Source organism: Piliocolobus tephrosceles, chromosome 2 (genome assembly GCF_002776525.5).
Source record: "Piliocolobus tephrosceles isolate RC106 chromosome 2, ASM277652v3, whole genome shotgun sequence".
Classification (NCBI taxonomy): Eukaryota; Metazoa; Chordata; class Mammalia; order Primates; family Cercopithecidae; genus Piliocolobus; species Piliocolobus tephrosceles.
The window spans coordinates 83,960,180-83,978,757 of NC_045435.1; the positions used below are offsets into that span (position 1 = coordinate 83,960,180).

Sequence of the window (18,578 nt, forward strand, 5' to 3'; positions counted from 1 at the left end):
TTGTTGCCCAGGCTGGAGTGCAGTGGCACAATCTCGGCTCACTGCAGCCTCCTCCGCTTCTGGTTTCAAGCGATTCTCATGCCTCAGCCTCCTAAGTAGCTGGGACTACAGGCACCTGCCGCCATGCCTGGCTGATTTTTGTATTTTTAGTAGAGACGGGGTTTCACCATGTTGGCCAGGCTGATCTCGAACTCCTAACCTCGTGATCTGCCCGCCTCGGCCTCGCAAAGTGCAGGGATTACCAGCATTAACCACCATGCCCTGCCTGGAAGCCTTTCTTCTAAGAACTGGTACAGGTCAAATATCCCCACTTTCACTATTCCTATTCAACATAGTACTGCAAGAGAATCAGTCAACAGAATGAAATAAATTGGAGAAAGGAAGAAGTCAAATTGTCCCTCTCTGCTGATGATATGCTCTTATATCTAAAAAAACCTAAAGACTTGATTAAAAAAAAAACTCTTCAGTCTGATAAATAAATTCAGTGACTTGGAGAATACAAAATCAGCATACTAGTAATGAGCTAGCTGAGAAAGAAATCAAGAAGGGCACTTTGGGAGGCTGAGGCAGGCAGATCACTTGACGTCAGGAGTTCAAGAACAAACTGGCCACCATGGTGAACCCTCTTGTCTCTATCAAAAATAAAAAAAATTAGCTGGGCGTGGTGATGCACACCTATAATCCCAGCTACTCAGTAGGCTGGGGCAGAAGGATCCGTTGAACCTGAGAGGCGGCGGTTGCAGTGAGCCAAGATCGTACCATTGTACTCCAGCCTGGGCAACAAGAGCGAATGTCGTCTCAAAAAAGAAAAAAAAATAAATCAAGAAGGCAATCCTATTTATAGTATCCACCAAAAAAAACCAAAAACCTACAAATAATAAGGAGGTGAAAGATCTCTATAAGGAAAACTATAAAACACTGATATAAAAAACTAAAGAGGACACAAACAAATGGAGAAACCCCATGGTCATGGATCTGAAGAATTAATATCATTAAAATGAGCATACTACCCAAAGCAGTCTGCAGATTCAATCTCCAATTTCTATCAAAGTACCAATGTCATTTTTCACAGAAATAGAAAAAAGTTCAGGCCAGGCACAGTGGCTCACGCCTGTAACTCCATTTTGGGAGGCCGAGGTGGGCAGATCACTTGAGGTCTGGAGTTCAAGACCAGCTTGGCCAACATGGTGAAAACCGTGTCTCTACTAAAAATACAAAAATTAGGCCCAGCACTGTGGCTCACGCCTGTAATCCCAGCACTTTGGGAGGCTGAGGCAGGTGGATTACCTGAGGTCAGGAGTTCGAGACCAGCCTAACCAACATAGAGAGACCCGGTCTCTACCAAAAATAACAAAACTAGCTGGGCCTGGTGGCGCATGCTTGTAAATCCCAGCTACTCGGGAGGGTGAGGCAGGAGAATCACTTGAATCCAGGAGGCAGAGTTTGCGGTGAGCCAAGATTGTGCCATTGCACTCCACCCTGGGCAACAAGAGTAACACTCCATCTCATGCTGGGTGTGGTGGCTCACACCTGTAATTCCAGCACTTTGGAGGCCAAGGCGGGCGGATCACAAGGTCAGGAGATCAAGACCATCCTGGCTAACATGGTGAAACGCTGTCTCCACTAAAAATACAAAAAATTAGCTGGGCGTGGTGGCGGGCACCTGTGGTCCCAGCTACTCAGGAGGCTGAGGCAGGAGAATGGCGTGAACCTGGGAGGCGGGGCTTGCAGTTAACAGAGCACACCACTGAACTCCAGGCTGGGCGACAGAGTGAGACTCCAGCTCAAAAAAAAAAAAAAAAAAAACCTCCATCTCAGGGAAAAAAATATATATATATGTATATATATACACACACACACACACACAAATTAGCTGGGCTTGGTGGCGAATGCCTGTAATGCTAATTACTGGGGAGACTGAGGCAGGAGAATCACTTGAAATCGGGTGGCAGAGGTTTCAGTGAGCTGAGATCACACCACTGCACTCCAGCCTAGGCAACAGAGCAAAACTCTGTAAGTAAGTAAGTAAATAAATAAAATTCTAAAATTTTTTTAAAATCTTAAAATTTGGATGGAACCAAAAAAAGGCCTGAATAGCCAAAGCAATCCTGAGCAAAAAGAACAAAGCTGGAGGCATCACACTACCTGACTTCAAAATATATTACAAGGCTAGAGTAACCAAACAGCACAGTATTGGTATAAAAACAGACATATAGCCGGGCGCGGTGGCTCAAGCCTGTAATCCCAGCACTTTGGGAGGCCGAGATGGGCGGATCACGAGGTCAGGAGATGGAGACCATCCTGGCTAACCTGGTGAAACCCCGTCTCTACTAAAAAATACAAAAAAACTAGCCGGGCGAGGTGGCAGGTGCCTGTAGTCCCAGCTTCTCGGGAGGCTGAGGCAGGAGAATGGCATGAACCTGGGAGGCGGAGCTTGCAGTGAGTGGAGATCCCGCCACTGCACTCCAGGCTGGGCAACAGAGCGAGACTCCGTCTCAAAAAAAAAAAAAAAAAAAAAGACATATAGGCCAATGGAAGTGAATAGAGAATTTAGAAGGGAATCCACATATTTATAACCAAGTGATTTTTCAACGAGGGCACCAAGAACATGCATTGCGGAAGGACACCTTCTTCAATAAATGGTGGTGGAAAAATTGAATATCCAGATGCAGAAAACGAAACAAGGCCCATATCTCTTACCATATACAAAAATCAACTCAAGATGGAGTAAAGACTTAAACATAAGACCCAAAACTATAAAACTACTAGAAGAAAACAGAGAAGACACTTCAGGACATTGGTCTAGGCAAAGATCTTATGGCAAAGGCCTCAAAAGCACAGACAACAAAAATTGACAAATGGGATTATATTAAACTAAAAGGCTTCTGCACAGCAAAGGAAACAAGACAGTGAAGAGACAGCCTGCCCAGTGGGAGAAAATATTTGCAAACTGTTCATCTGATGAGGGACTAATATCCAGACTATACCAGGAATTCAAACATCTCAACAATAAAAAACAATAATTGTTATAATAATCCCATTAAAAAGTGTGCAAAGAACATGAACAGTTGTTTCTCAAATGAAGGCATATAAATGGTTAATATGTGTATAATAAAATGTTCGATATGACTAATCATCAGTGCAAATCAAAACTACAATGTGATGTCACCTTGTTACCCCAGTTGGAATGGCTGTTATTAAGAAGACAATAAGTAATAGATGTTGGCTAGGACGCAGAGCAAAGGGAACTGTTATACATTGCTGGTAGAATATAAATTACTACAGTTACTATGTGAAAACAGTATGGAGATTTTTCAAAATACTAAATATAGAACTACATGATATCTAGCAAGCCTACTCCTAGGTGTTTATCCAAAGGAAAAGAAATTAGTATATCAAAGGGATACCTGCACTCACGTTTATAGAAGCACTATTCACAGTAACAAAGATACGAATTCAACGTTAAGTGCCCATCAGTGGATGAAAGCATAAAGAAAATGTGTGTGTATGTACAATGGAATATTATTTGTCCATAGCAAAAATAAAATAATGTTATTTGTAACAACATGGATGGAACTGCAGATCATTACCTTAATCGAAATATGCCAGACACAGAAAGACAGATTTTGCATGTTCTCAATTACATGTGGGAACTAAAAAAGTGATCTCATGGAGTTAGAGAGTAGAATGATTGATACCAAAGACTGAGAAAGATGGGTGGGATAGAGATGAAAAGAGCAACAAACATGGAGTTAGAAGGTATAAGTTCTAATATTTGACAGCAGAATAGGGTGACTGTAGTTAGCAACAGTGTATTGAATGTTTCAAAGTAGCTAGAAGAGAAAACTTAAAATATTCCCAACACATAGAAAGGATGGTTACCCCAAATACCCTGACTTGATCATTACATGTTCTATACGTGCAACAAAATGTCACATGTCCCCCATAAGTATTTATATTATATATCAATGAAAAAACAAAAATTGTGGTTGTAATTAATATCACTGAAATGCACACTTTACGTTGGTTCAAATCGCAGATTTCGTTATAGATTTTTTATCACAATTTTAAAATGTATTTAAAAATAATACATCCATGAAATGTTAATGTTTTTTTAAAACATATTTTCATCATATACAAGTGAAAAATGACAGTAAAAACATTTTTTTTTTTTTTGAGATGGAGTCTCACTGTGTTGCCCAGGCTGGAGTGCAGTGGCGCAATCTCGGTTCACTGCAAGCTCTGCCTCCCGGGTTCACACCATTCTCCTGCCTCAGCCTCCCAAGTAGCTGGGACTACAGGCACCTGCCACCACACTTGGCTGATTTTTGTATTTTTAGTAGAGACGGGGTTTCACTGTGTTAGCCGGGATGGTCTCAATCTCCTGACCTCGTGATCCGCCCGCCTCGGCTACCCAAAGTGCTGGGATTACAGGCATGAGCTACCATGCCTGGCTGACAGTAAAATTTTTTTTAAAATTTGATTTGCATTTCCCTGACGTTTATAGTTATGTTGAGCATTTTATCATATGCCTATTGACCATCTATATGTTTATAGTTAGATAGGAAGAATATGTTACTAGTGTTCAATAGCACTACAGACTGACTATAGTTAACAATTTATTTTATGTTTTCAGATAGCTAGAAGAGTGGATTTTGAGTCTTTTCAACATAAAGAAATGATAAATGCTTGAGATTATGAATATACTAATTACCCCGATTTGATTGTTACATATTGTGTCCATGTTTTTGAAATATCACACTGTACTCCATAAATATGTGCATTTTGTGTGTGTGTGATGGGGTCTCATTCTGTCACCCAGGTTAGAGTGCAGTAGCACGATCATGGCTCACTACACCCTCAGCCTCCTGAGCTCAAGCGAGTCTCTTGCCTCAGTCTCCTGAGTAGTTGAGACTAGAGGCATGTGCCACACCTGCCTTTTTTTCTTTTTTAAGATGTAGTCTCGCTTTGTTGCCCAGGCTGGAGTGCAGTGGTGTGATCTCAGCTCACTGCAGCCTCTGCCTCCCAGGTTCCAGCAATTCTCCTGCCTCAGCCTCCTGAGTAGCTGGGATTATAGGCATACACCACCACACCCAGCTGATTTTTGTATTTTTAGCAGAGACGGGGCTTTGCCATGTTGGCCAGGCTGGTCTGTAACTCCTGACCTCAGGTGATCTGCCTGCTTCCGCCTCCCAAAGTGCTTGGATTACAGGCGTGAGCCACTGCACTGGCCTAATTTTTTAAATTACTTGTAGAGACTAGATCTTGCTGTGTTGCCCAGGCTGGTTTCAAACTCCTGGGCTCAAGGGATCCTCCCTCCTCAGATTCCCAAAGTGCTGGGATTGCAGGCATGAGCCACATGATTATTATATGTCAATGAAAAATAACAAAAGCCCAATAAGTGGTATATGCATACAATGGAATATTATCCCACCATAAAAAGGAATGCCATCCTTTTTCATGCTGTGTAAATGAACATTGAAAACCTTATGATAAGTGAAGTAGGCCAAACTGAAAAGGACAAATATTGTTTGATTACACTTTTTTGAAGTATATAGAATTGGCAAATTCATAGGGACAGAAAGTGGAATAGAGGTTGCTAGAGGCCAGGTTGCAGAGTGGAGAAATGGGTAATTATTGTTTAATGATTAAAGTTTCTGTTTGGTGTAATGAAAAAGTTTTGAAAATAGTTTGTGGTTATGGTTGCACAACACTAAATTATTGCCACTGAATGGTACATTTTAAAGTGGTCAGAATAACTGTTTTGTATTATGTGTTTTACTACAATTATTAAAAACTAATAATGTAATATACCAAAAACCATTGAACTTTAAATAGGTGAATTACGTGGTGTGTTAATTATATATGAGTTGTTTTCCATTCAGAGAAATATTAGAATACAAAGTTGAAGAAGTCTCCCAGAAGTAGAACAACATTGCTCTATCTCCTAATTCTTGGTATTATATATATAATTTTTAAAAGTTCTGCCAATTTTGGTGAAAACTGTTACCTAGCAACTGATTAATCAAGTGGATCCCTGTGTCATACACAGCAGATCTATAAGGTTCTTGAGAATTTTATACCAGCAGTATAAAGGAAGAAAAAGATAACTGACTGGGCGCAGTGGCTCACGCCTGTAATCCCAGCACTTTGGAAGGCTAAAGCGGGTGGATCACCTGAGGTCAGGAGTTCGAGACCAGTCTAACCAACATTTATTTTAGTTGAAACCCTGTCTCGGCTAAAAATACAAAAGTTAGCCGAATGTGGCGGTACATGCCTATAGTCCCAGCTACTCGGGAGGCTAAGGCAAGAGAATTGCTTGAACCTGGGAGGCAGAGGTTGCAGTGAGCCGAGATTGCACCACTGCACTCCAGCCTGGGCGACACAGTGAGACTCTCCCTAGTAGCTGGAACTACAGGCGAGTGCCACCACACAAGGCTAAGGTAGGAGGATTGCTGCATCATTTGAGCCCAGGAGTTCAGGGTTGTAGTGAGCTATGATGGTGCCACTACTCTGAAACCTGGGTGAACCCTGTCTGTAAAAAACAAAAAAAATTCTAATCTCTCTGTCCCTTTCAGTAAACTGATAGTGTTACTGCTGGTATAAAATTCTCAAGAACCTTATAGATCTGCTGTGTATGACGCAGGGATCCACTTGATTAATCAGTTGCTAGATAACAGTTTTCGCCAAAATTGGCAGAACTTTTAAAAATTATATATATAATACCAAGAATCAGGAGATAGAGCAAGATGGCCCAATAGAAGCCTCCACCAATTGTCCACCCCAGGAACACCAAATTTAACAATTATCTACACACAAAAAAGCACCTTCATGAGAACCAAAAATCAGGTAAACAATCACAGTACCTAGTTTTAACTTTGTATCACTGAAAGAGGGTAGAAAACACAGTCTTGAATTGCTGGCACCACCCTTCTCCCATACCCCAGCATCAGCTGTGTGGCACAGAGAATCCTTTTGCTTGCGGCAGTTAGAGCACAGTGATTGTGGGATTTGCACTGGAACTCAGCCGATGCGTACAGAGGAAACAGGCCAGTCCTCATCAGAGGGGGATTGTCTAGCCCAGTGGACTGGACACTTGTCAGAACTTGAGTTCCAGCAAGCCTTGCCTCTGTGTGCTAAAGGGCTCTGGAGTCCTAAATAAACTTGAAGGGACGTGTAGGCCACAAGGACTACAACTAGTAGGCAAGTCCTAGTGCTGTGATGGGCTCAGAGCCAGTGGACTTAGGGGGCACATGACATGTGAGACACCAGCAGGGTAGCCAGGTGTCATATGTCAATGAAAAATAACAAAAGCCCAAAAAATGGTATATTCGTACAATGGAATATTATGCCACCATAAAAAGGAATGCCATTGTTTTTCATGCTACGTAAATGAACCTCTGCCTCTGCCTCCCAGGTTCCAGCAATTCTCCTGTCTTAGCCTCCTGAATAGCTAGGATTACAGGCATGTGCCAACTGTAATCCTACCCCTCCCCAACCCTGGGCAACTCTGAAAAAGACTTCTTCCTTCCCCTTGAGGAGAGGAGAGGGAAGAGTAAAGAGGTCTTTGTCTTGCAGCCTAGATACCAGCTCAGCCACAGTAGGATAAGGCACTGGGCAGAGTCCTGAGGCACCCATTCCAGGCCCTAGCTCCCACGCAGCATTTCTAGACATGCCCCTGGGCCAGAAGGGAACACACTGACTTGAAGAGAGGGACCCAGCCTTGGTAGAATTCATCACCTGCTAACTAAAGAGCCCTTGGGCCCTGAATAATCAGCAACACTAGCCAGGTAGTAGGCCTGTAGGATACATTTCTTTTCTTTTTTTTTGAGACGGAGTCTTGCTTTGTCGCCAGGCTGGAGTGCAGTGGCACAATCTCAGCTCACTGCAACCTCTGCCTCCCGGGTTCAAGCGATTCTCCTGCCTCAGCCCCCCGAGTAGCTGGGACTACAGGCGCGTACCACCAAGCCCAGGTAATTTTTATATTTTTAGTAGAAATGGAGTTTCAGCATGTTGGCCAGGATGGTCTCGATCTCTTCACCTCATGATCCGCCCACCTCGGCCTCCCAAAGTGCTGGGATTACAGGCGTGAGCCACCACGCCCAGCCACAGTCCTACAATTTATATGGAACCATAAAAGACTCAGAATAGCTAGTTATTTTGAGCCAAAAGAAAACTGGAGGAATCACATTACCTGACTTCAGTTTATATTACAGAGCTATATAGTATCTGAAACAGCATGGTGCTGGCATAAAAACAGACATATAGACCAATGGAAAAGAGTAGAGAACCCAGAAACAAATCCATACATCTACAGTGAACTCATTTTTGACAACAGTGCCAAGAACATACATTGGGGAAAGGACAGTCTCTTCAATAAACGGTGCTGGGAAAACTAGATATCAGTATACAGAATAATGAAATTAGCCCCCTGTCTCTTGCCATATACAAAAATCAAAATGAATTAAAGACTTAAATCTAATACCTGAAACTGTGAAACTACTAGAATAAAACTGGACTAGGCAAAGATTTCTTGAGTAATACCCAACAGGCACAGGCAACCAAAACAAAAGTAGATAAATAGGATTACATCAAGTTAAAAAGCCTCTGCACAGCAAAGGAGACAAAGTGAAGGGACAACCCACAGAATGGGAGAAAACTATCTGCAAACTACCCATCTTACAATGGATTAGTAACGAGAATGTATGAGGAACTCAAGCAGCTCCTTAAGAGAAAATCTAATAATCCCGTTAAAAAGTGGGCAAAAGACCTGAATATACATTTGCCAAAAGGAGACATACAAATGGCAAACAGGTATATGAAAAGGTGCTGAACATCACTGATCATCAGAAAAAACAATGAGATATCATCTCACCCCAGTTAAAATGGCTTTTATCCAAAAGCCAGGGCCTGATACCAGTTCCCCAGAGTTGGAGCACACAGTCCAGGAGTCCTGAGCTGAGCCTTGGCCCCCTGAAATCCTCTAGAAACTAAGCCCATCAACTGAACCCATCTTATACCACAATCAAACACCCAAGGTCATCAAATAGGATAAAAGAATGAAAAAAAAAAAATAGCCAAAGAATAGCAACTTTAAAGATTGAAGGAACATTAGCCCACAAAGATGAGAAAGAACCAGCACAAGAACTCTAACTACTCAAAAGCCAGAGCGCCTTCTTTCCTCCAACATCGCAATTCAGGAAACTCAGAGAATCCTCACAAAATACTTAACAAGATCTTCTCCAAGACACATAATCATCAGATTCTCCAAGGTCAGAACGAAAGAAAAAAATGACAGGTCACCTTCAAAGGGAAGCCCAGAAGACTAACTGTGGCCCTGTCAGCACAAACCCTGCAAGCCAAGAAGAGATAGGGGGCCTGTTTTCAACATTCTTAAGGAAAAGAAATTCCAACCAGTAATTTCTATCCAGCCAAACCAAACTTCATAAGCAGAGGAGAAATAGAGTCCTTTTTCCTCAAGCAGATGCTGAGGGAATTTTTTACCACCAGACCTACCATGCAGTAGCTCCCAAAAGAAGCACTAAATATGAAAAGGAAAGACTGTTACCAGACACTACAAAAACACTTAAGTATATCGATCAATGACACTGTAAAGCAACCACACAAACAAGATTGCTTTCAGCTAACAACATAATGACAAGATCAGATCCACACATATCAATACTGACCTTGAATGTAAATGGGCTAAATGCCCCAATTGAAAGAAACAGAGTGGCAAGCTGGATAAACAAGCAAGATCTAATGGGATGCTGTCTTCAAAGCCCATCTCTCATCCCATGAGACCCATAATGACACCCATAAGTTCAAAATAAAGGGACGGAGAAAAATCTACCAAGCAAATGGAAAACAAAAAAGCAAGGGTTGTAATGTAATTTCAGACAAAACAGACTTTAAAGTAACAAAGACCAAAAAAGACAAAGGAGGGCATTACATAATGGTAAAGGGTTCAATTCAACAAGAAGACTTATCCTAAATAATATATGCACACAAAACAGGAGCACCCAGGCTCGTAAAGCAAGTTCTTAGAGACCTTCAGAGAGACTTACACTCCCACATAATAAAAAAAGAAAAAGGCCTGGGTACAGTGGCTCATGCCTGTAATCCTAGCACTGTGAGAGGCAAGGCAGGAGGATTGCTTGAGCCTAGGCCTTCAAGACCAGCCTGAGTAACACAGCAGGACCTCACCTCATCTCTTAAAACTCCCACGTAATACTGGGAGACTTTAACACCCAACTGACAGTATTAGACTATCAGAGCAGAAAATTAACAATGATATTCCGGACCTGAACATAACACTGGACCAGATGTACCTGATAGACATCTAGGGAACTCTCCACCCAAAGATGAACAGAATATGCATTCTTCTTATTACCACATGGCACATACTCTAATATCAACCACATAATTGGACATAAAACAATCCTCAGAAAATGCAAAAGAAGGAAAATTATACCAACCACTATCTTGGACCACAGCACAATAAAAATAGAAATCAAGACTAAGAAAATCACTCAAAACCGTAAAATTATATGGAAATTAACCAACCTACTCTTGGATGACTTTTGGGTAAATAATGAAATTAAGGTAGATATCAAGAAGTTCTTTGAAACGAACAAAAACAAAGACACAACATACCAGAATCTCTGGGACACAGCTAAGACAGTGTTAAGAGGGAAATTTATCACACTAAACACCCACATCAAAAAGGTAGGTCAGTGACCGGGCACGGTGGCTCATGCCTGTAACCCAAGCACTTTGGGAGGCCAAGGAGAATGGATTGCCTGAGGCTAGGAGTTTGAGACCACCCTAGCCAACATGGCAAAACCTCTTCTCTACTAAAAATGCAGAATTTGGCCAGATATGGCAGTGTATGCCTGTAGTCCCAGCTATTAGGAAGGCTGAGGCACAAGAATCACCTGAACCCAGGAGGTGGAGGTGGCAGTGAGCCGAGATTATGCCAGCGCACTGCAGCCTGGGTGACAGAGCTAGACTCTTGTTTTTTGTTTTTTCTAAAAAAGCTAGGAAGATCTCACATTAACAACCCAACTTTGTAACAGAAAGAACTAGAAAAGCAAGAGCAAACCAATCCCAAAGCTAGCAGAAAAAAAGAAATAATCAGAATCAGAGCTGAACTGAAGGAGACTGAGACAGGAAAACCATTCAAAAGATTAACAAATCTAGGAGTTGGGTTTTTGAAAAAGTAAGATGGTCCGCTAGCTAGACTAATGAAAAAGAGAGAAAATCCAAGTAAACACAATTAAAAACAACAAAGCGGATATTGCCACTGACCCCTCAGAAATAAAAATAACCGGGAGATACTACTGTGAACACCTCTGTGCACACAAACTAGAAAATCTAGAAGAAAGAGATAAATTCCTGAACACATACACCCTCCCAAGGCTGAAACCAGGAGGAAATTGAATCCCTGAACAGACCAATAACAAGCTCTGAGATTGAATTAGTAATGTATAGCCTAGCAACCAAAAAAGGCCCAGGACCAGGTGAATTCACAGCCAGATTCTACCAGATGTACAAAGAAGAGCTGGTACCATTTCTACTGAAACTGTTCCAAACAACTGAGGAGGAGGGACTCCTCCCCAGCTCGTTCTTTGAGTCCAGCTCAGCATCTTGATACCAAAACCTGGCAGAGACAACAGAAAAACTTTAGGCAATATCCTTGATGTTCATTAATGCAGAAATCCTTAAGAAAATAACTAGCAAACCAAATCCAGCAGCACATCAAGTAGCTAATCCACCATGGTTAAGTAGGCTTTATCCCTGGGATGCAAGGTTGGTTCAGCATATGCAAATCAGTAAATGTGAATTCATCACATTAAAAGAACTAAAGATGGCCAGGTATGGTGGCTCATGCCTATAATCCCAGCACTTTGGTAGGCCGAGATGGGTGGATCACCTGAAGTCAGGAGTTCAAGACCACCCTGACCAACATGGTGAAACCCTGTTGCTACAAAAATTAGCCAGGTGTGATGGTGCGCACTTGTATTCCTAGCTATTTGAGAGGCCGAGACAGGAGAATCACTTGAACCCAGGAGGCAGAGACTGCAGTGAGCCAAGATCGCACCACTGCACTCCAGCCTGGGTGGCAGAGCGAGACTCTATCTCAAAAAAAAAACAAAACAAAAAAACCCTGGTGTGGTGGCTCATGCCTGTAATCCCAGTACCTTAGGAGGCCGAGGCAGGTGGATCATAAGGTCAGGAGTTCAAGACCAGCTTGGCCAAGATGGTGAAACCTCATCTCTACTCAAAATACAAAAATTAGCCTGGCACGGTAGTGGGCACTTGTAATCCCTGCTACTTGGGAGGCTGAGGCAGGAGAATTTCTTGAACCTGGGAGGCAGAGGTTGCAGTGAGCCAAGATGGTGCCACTGCATTCCGGCCTGGGCATCAGAGCAAGACTGTATCAAAAAAAAAAAAAAAAAGGCCGGGCGTGGTGGCTCACACCTGTAATCCCAACACCTTGGGAGGCCGAGGCGGGTGGATCACGAGGTCAGGAGTTCAAGACCAGCCTGGCCAAGATGGTGAAACCCCATCTCTACTCAAAATACAAAAATTAGCCAAGCATGGTGGTGGGCACCTTGTAATCCCAGCTACTCAGGAGACTGAAGCAGGAGAATTGCTTGAACTTGGGAGGTAGGGATTGCAGTGAGCCGAGATTGTGCCACTGCACTCCTGCCTGGGAGACAAGAGCGAGACTCCATCTCAAAAAATAAAAAATAAAAAATAAAGAACTAAAGACAAAAACTACATTATTTCAATAGAGGTAGAAAAGGCTTTTGACATGTTAAAAACTCTAGATAAACTAGGTATTAAATTAAAGAACATACCTCTAAATAATAAGAGCCATCTATTACAAAGCCACCCAACATCATACTGAAATGACCAAAAGCTGAAAACATTCCCTTTGAAAACTGATACAAGAGAAGAATGCTGTCTCCCACCACTCCTATTCAACATAGTATTGGAAGTCCTGGCCAGGGCAGTCAGGTAAGAGAGAGAAATAAAGGGCATTCAGATAGGAAGAGGGGAAGTCAAACTACATCTGTTTGCAGATGACATAATTCTATATCTAATAAACCCATAGTCTCAGCCCAAAAGCTCCTTCAGCTGATAAACTTCAGCAAAGTATCAGGATACACAATCAGTGTACAAAAATCACTATCATTCTTATACCAATAGCAGCCAAGCCACGAGCCAGATCAGGAACACATTCTCATTCATGACTGCTACAAAAAGAATAAAATACTAGAAATACAGCTAACCAGGGAGGTGAAAGATCCCTACAATGAGAATTACTCACTGCCCAAAGAAATCAGAGATGACAGAAGCAAATGAAAAAACATTCCATGCTCATGGATAGGAAGAATCAATATTATTTAAAATGGCCATACTGCCCAAAGCAATTTACAGATTCAATGCTAATTCTATCAAATCACCAATGACATTCTTCACAGAACTAGAAAAACTATTTTAAAACTTAGATAGTCAGGCACAGTGACTCACGCCTGTAATCCCAGCACTTTAGGAGGCCAAGGCAGCCGGATCACTTGAGGTCAGGAGTTCAAGACTGGGTGACAGAGTGAGACTCCATCTAAAAAAAGAAAAAAAAAAAAATGTTTCCAGAGGAATAAAATAAATAACATTTAAAATGCTAATTATTAGCTCTTCCATTTATGGGAAATTAACCTAAGGAAGTAATCAAAGATTTGGGCAAAGCTTTATCCTCAATAAAAACCCTATGATATTTGCAAATGATAGCTTGTACTGGAACTTTTTTTCTTTTTGTTTTTTGAGACAGAGTCTTGCTCTGTCACCCAGTCTGGAGTGCAGTGGCGTGGTCTTGGTTCACTACAACATTCACCTCCCAGGTTTAAGCGATTCTTCTGTCTCAACCTCCCAAGTAGCTGGGACTATAGGTACCCGCCACCATGCCGGCTTATTTTTTTATATTTTTAGTAGAGATGGGGTTTCACCATGTTGGCCAGGCTGGCCTTGAACTCTTGACCTCAAGTGATCCACCTGCCTCGGCCTCCCAAAGTGCTGGGATTAGTGGCATGAGCTACTGCGCCCGGCCTGTACTGGAACTATTAATAAATTTTACTTAACAAAAATAAAAGTCGGCTGGGCGCAGTGGCTCACGCCTGTAATCGCACCATTTTGGGAGGCTGAGGCAGGCAGATATGAGGTCGGGAGATCGAGACCAGCCTGACCAACATGGAGAAACCCCATCTCTACTAAAAATACAAAATTAGCCAGACATGGTGGTGCATGCCTGTAATCCCAGCTACTCGGGAGGCTGAGGCAGGAGAATCGCTTGAACCTGGGAGGCGGAGGTTGCAGTGAGCTGAGATTGTGCCACTGCACTCCAGCCTGGGCAACAAGAGCGAAACTCCATCTCGAAAAAAATAAATAAAAATAAAAGTCATTTTGAAAAGCATTTCCTGTCCGGGCAAGTGTTCATGATATATTAAATATATATACATATATATATAGTTTATTGTAGAATATACATATTCTATATTTCTTCAATTCTATGACTCCGTTAAATGTGTCATATTTGTGTAATAACTTGTTAGTGAAATGAAACACATTGAGAAGCCTTAAGGTGGAAGTGAAGTATATCAGAGATTATCTCTAGAAATACTTGATTTGAAATGACGTATGTACTTCTTTGTGCCTTTCAACATTATCCAAAATGACCGTGTGATCATTTATTAGTAAGATGATGTTTTTATTCTGTACATCCTTTGTGTAGTTCTATATTCATTTAAATTAATGATGGTCGTAATTCAAAAATACGGTTTTGAGTAGAGGCTATTAGGAATGTGAAGATCATACTGTTGCTGATTCCTGCCTTTGCATGTTGCAAATGGAATTAAATGTATTGAATGTATTATTAGTATGTGTTGTATTGAATCCTACATCTGACTCCAGCATCCCTTTGGTGAGTACCTTTTTCCTTTATTTATTTATTTTTTTACCTAAGAAGCTGAAAAGAGTGAAGATTCCTCTGGTGCTGCAGGCCTTTCAGGCTTACATCGCACATACAGCCAGGATTGTAGCTTTAAAAACAGCATGTACCATGTTGGAGATTATGTCTATGTGGAACCTGCAGAGGCCAACCTACAACCACATATAGTCTGTATTGAAAGACTGTGGGAGGATTCAGCTGGTAAGTTTGTTTTAAATCAAAGAACAGTTTAGTGAGATATGACTATTTGACTTCTCCTTGCTCCTCGGGGAAGAAAATTTTAACTCAGATATCTTATGCCTTTCCATAATAATTATTCAATATATCAATAAATGTAAGTAAGCACCCATCATATGAAAAACATAGGACCTATTGGGCAAGTGTCATGGTTGAGTCAAAAGAAATACAGCTTCTTAAAGTCTGGTTGAAATTCATTCGTTCAATTGTTACTTATTAAAAACATACTTTGAGCCAACCTTTATGTAGAGTGACAGAGATTCAAAAGAACAAAAAGTTCATGTTTTTCCCTTGCAAAACTGCTCCAGTAAGGAAGATTATGGTCAAAAAAGAAATTATTATAGAATGGCATGCCTTGGCTTGGCATTTGTTTTCAAAAAGGCTTTCTAGAACAGTTGCCTTTAAATTGAGACGTAGAGTATGCATAGAAGTTAATGAAACCAAAAGTTGGTGGAAATGTGATCCAGGCAGTCCAGTTCTTTGAGCTATTTATCACATGAAATACTTTTGTATTCCTTCACCAGAGAGCTAAATATGTCCTTCAGTAGCATTTCTATACCCTTACTAAAGTGCACAACTCTAGGTATGTAGTAACCAGAGCACAGTGGAACAAGTCTCATCACCTGTCCTCCTCATTATATATTTTATATGGCTTTTAATATGAAGAAGAGCCTGGGTAACATGGCAAGACCCCTTCTCTAGAAAAAATAAGAAAATCAGCAGGACATGGTCGCACTTGCTATGGTCCAGGCAACTTGAGAGGCTGAGGCAGGATGATCACTTGAGCCCAAGAGGTTGAGGGTGGATATATATATGAGGAGGAAAAAGTAGCATGCATTTTTTAGGCCTCATTACACTTTATTATTTTAGAGTATTATTTCTCCTATGGATAATTATATTAAGAAACTGTAGCTGTAAAAATAAGCACAGTGCTAGGTTCAGATCATGGCAGAATGGATTGATGGTACATTTCCTAATTTTGCAAAGAATGTGTGATTTCTGAGCTGGACACAGTGACTTATACTTGTAGTCCCAGCTACTCAGGAGGCTGAGGTTGGAGGACCACTTTGGCCCAGGAATTCAAGTACAGCCTGGGCAACATTGTGAGACCCAGTCTCTTTAAAAAAAAAAAAAAAAAGTGATTTCTGTTAACAATGATTTTCTTTCTCTTCCCCCTCCCCCACCCCCCATTTTTGAGGTGAAAAATGGTTGTATGGCTGTTGGTTTTACCGACCAAATGAAACATTCCACCTGGCTACACGAAAATTTCTAGAAAAAGAAGTTTTTAAGAGTGACTATTACAACAAAGTTCCAGTTAGTAAAATTCTAGGCAAGTGTGTGGTCATGTTTGTCAAGGTAAGAAACTCATTAAACCCCAAAGTATCACTCATTCCCTAGGAATAAAATTTTAAAACACAGAAAATATTGATATTTACAAAATTAGGAACTCTGTTTTAAACTATTTTTTCAGCTGTGTCTGTATAGCTATATGTAAAGATTTGGGAAGGAATTAACCTGAACTTGGTTGTGAAAGACAAGTTGCTGCTTACACTATTTGGCTGTAATGCAATTAGGTTAAGGTTTTAATATTGCCAGGCTAATTTTTAAGTATGGTGTTTTTTGAAGGATAATCATTACAAATTTTCAGTTTGGTTTTTAGGTAATAATGTGTGCTTTTTGTGTCTCTGTCTGATATACACACATGAGCCCTCTTCAAAGCTTTAAGGAACATTATAGTTATACTAAATGATCATATGTTTTCAAAGAGCAATTGTAAGCTAAATGGAATTATTTGTTTTTATAATTTAAACGGTGCGTATCTAATAAGTCCATTCTGTAGCCAAAGAAATACTTCTAAATCTCTGGTCATTTATTATTTTTTGTTAACTGCCAGAAAGTTGAATCAGTTCAGCTTTTGTTAGGTTGGTTGGTTATTTGCTTTTTTTTTTTTTAATTGGTTTTCAGAAAATTCACTTAATTTTATTCTTATGCCCTCCCCACCCCCCAGGAATACTTTAAATTATGCCCAGAAAACTTCCGAGATGAGGATGTTTTTGTCTGTGAATCACGGTATTCTGCCAAAACCAAATCTTTTAAGAAAATCAAACTATGGACCATGCCCATCAGTTCAGTTAGGTTTGTCCCTCGGGATGTGCCTCTGCCTGTGGTTCGCGTGGCCTCTGTATTTGCAAATGCAGATAAAGGTGATGATGAGAAGAATACAGACAACTCAGAGGACAGTCGAGCCGAAGACAATTTTAACTTGGAAAAGGTATGCAGATAATAGCCACACAGAAAAAAATTTTACATCTCAAAACAGCTATTCCAGAAAATAAATGAATAAAGCATTCAAACTCAGAAAAAGAGCAACAACACAAAACCTTAGCCAAACAGAAAGAAGGAAACTATAACAAAGAAATTTACACTTTCAAAACTGTACATTATAATTTAAAAGTAAATCAGGCCAGGTGCCATTGGTTCACACCTGTAATCCCAGTATTTTGGGAGGCCAAGGCGGGCAGATCAGGAGGTCAAGAGTTCGAGACCAGCCTGACCAACATGGTGAAACCCTATCTCTACTAAAAATGCAAAAAGTAGCTGGGTGTGGTGGTCTGTGCCTGTAATACCAGCTGCCTGGGAGGCTGAGGCAGGAGAACGGCGTGAACCCGAGAGGCGGAGGCTGCAGTGAGCTGAGCATACGACTGCACTCCAGCCTGAGCAAGAGTGGGACTCTGTCTCAAAAAAAAAAAAATTTAAATCTAAGAGCTAATTATTTGACAAGTCCAATTAGATAAACTGCCAACTATCTAATAACGGGAAAAGAAAGGGGTTAAACTCTGGCACAAAATGTGGAAGAAGGCCAGGTACGGTAGCTCACACCTGTAATCCCAGCACTTTGGGAGGCCGAGGTTGGTGGATTACCTGAGGTCAGGAGTTCGAGACCAGCCTGGCCAACATGGTGAAACCCTGTCTATACTAAAAATACAAAAAATTAGCTCGATGTGGTGGCGGGCGCCTGTAAACCTAACTACTCAGAAGGCTGAGGCAGGAGAATCGCTTGAACCCAGGAGGTGGAAGTTGCAGTGAGCCGAGATCCTGCTATTGCACTCCAGCCTGGGCAACAAGAACAAAACTCTGTCTCAATAAATAAATAAATAAATAAATGTGAAAGAAATGTAAAGACTATACATTTCTGCTAATAAATTTGAAAACCTGAATAAAATGGCTAATTGTCTAGGATATTACAAATTGCCAAAATGGAATCAGGAAGAGATATAATACAGAAATGTACAACAACATGAAGAAATTTTTTTTTTTTTTTTTTTTTTTT

General features: G+C 41.0%; 1 protein-coding gene across 18 annotated transcripts in view; it reads left to right on the forward strand.

Moving 5' to 3' along the window:
* Positions 1-18,578, forward strand: part of PBRM1 (polybromo 1) — a 148,964-nt gene that overhangs the window by 90,378 nt on the left and 40,008 nt on the right. For 15 of the 18 annotated variants that reach the window (XM_026447990.2, XM_026447995.2, XM_026447993.2 and 12 more), the window contains 3 exons: positions 15,026-15,211; positions 16,446-16,603; positions 17,256-17,519. In XM_026447990.2, coding sequence (XP_026303775.1) covers positions 15,026-15,211; positions 16,446-16,603; positions 17,256-17,519 — 608 coding nt within the window. The remainder of the gene's footprint in view (positions 1-15,025; positions 15,212-16,445; positions 16,604-17,255; positions 17,520-18,578) is intronic. The other 3 variants (XM_026447992.2, XM_026447997.2, XM_026447999.1) reach the window with 1 other exon arrangement.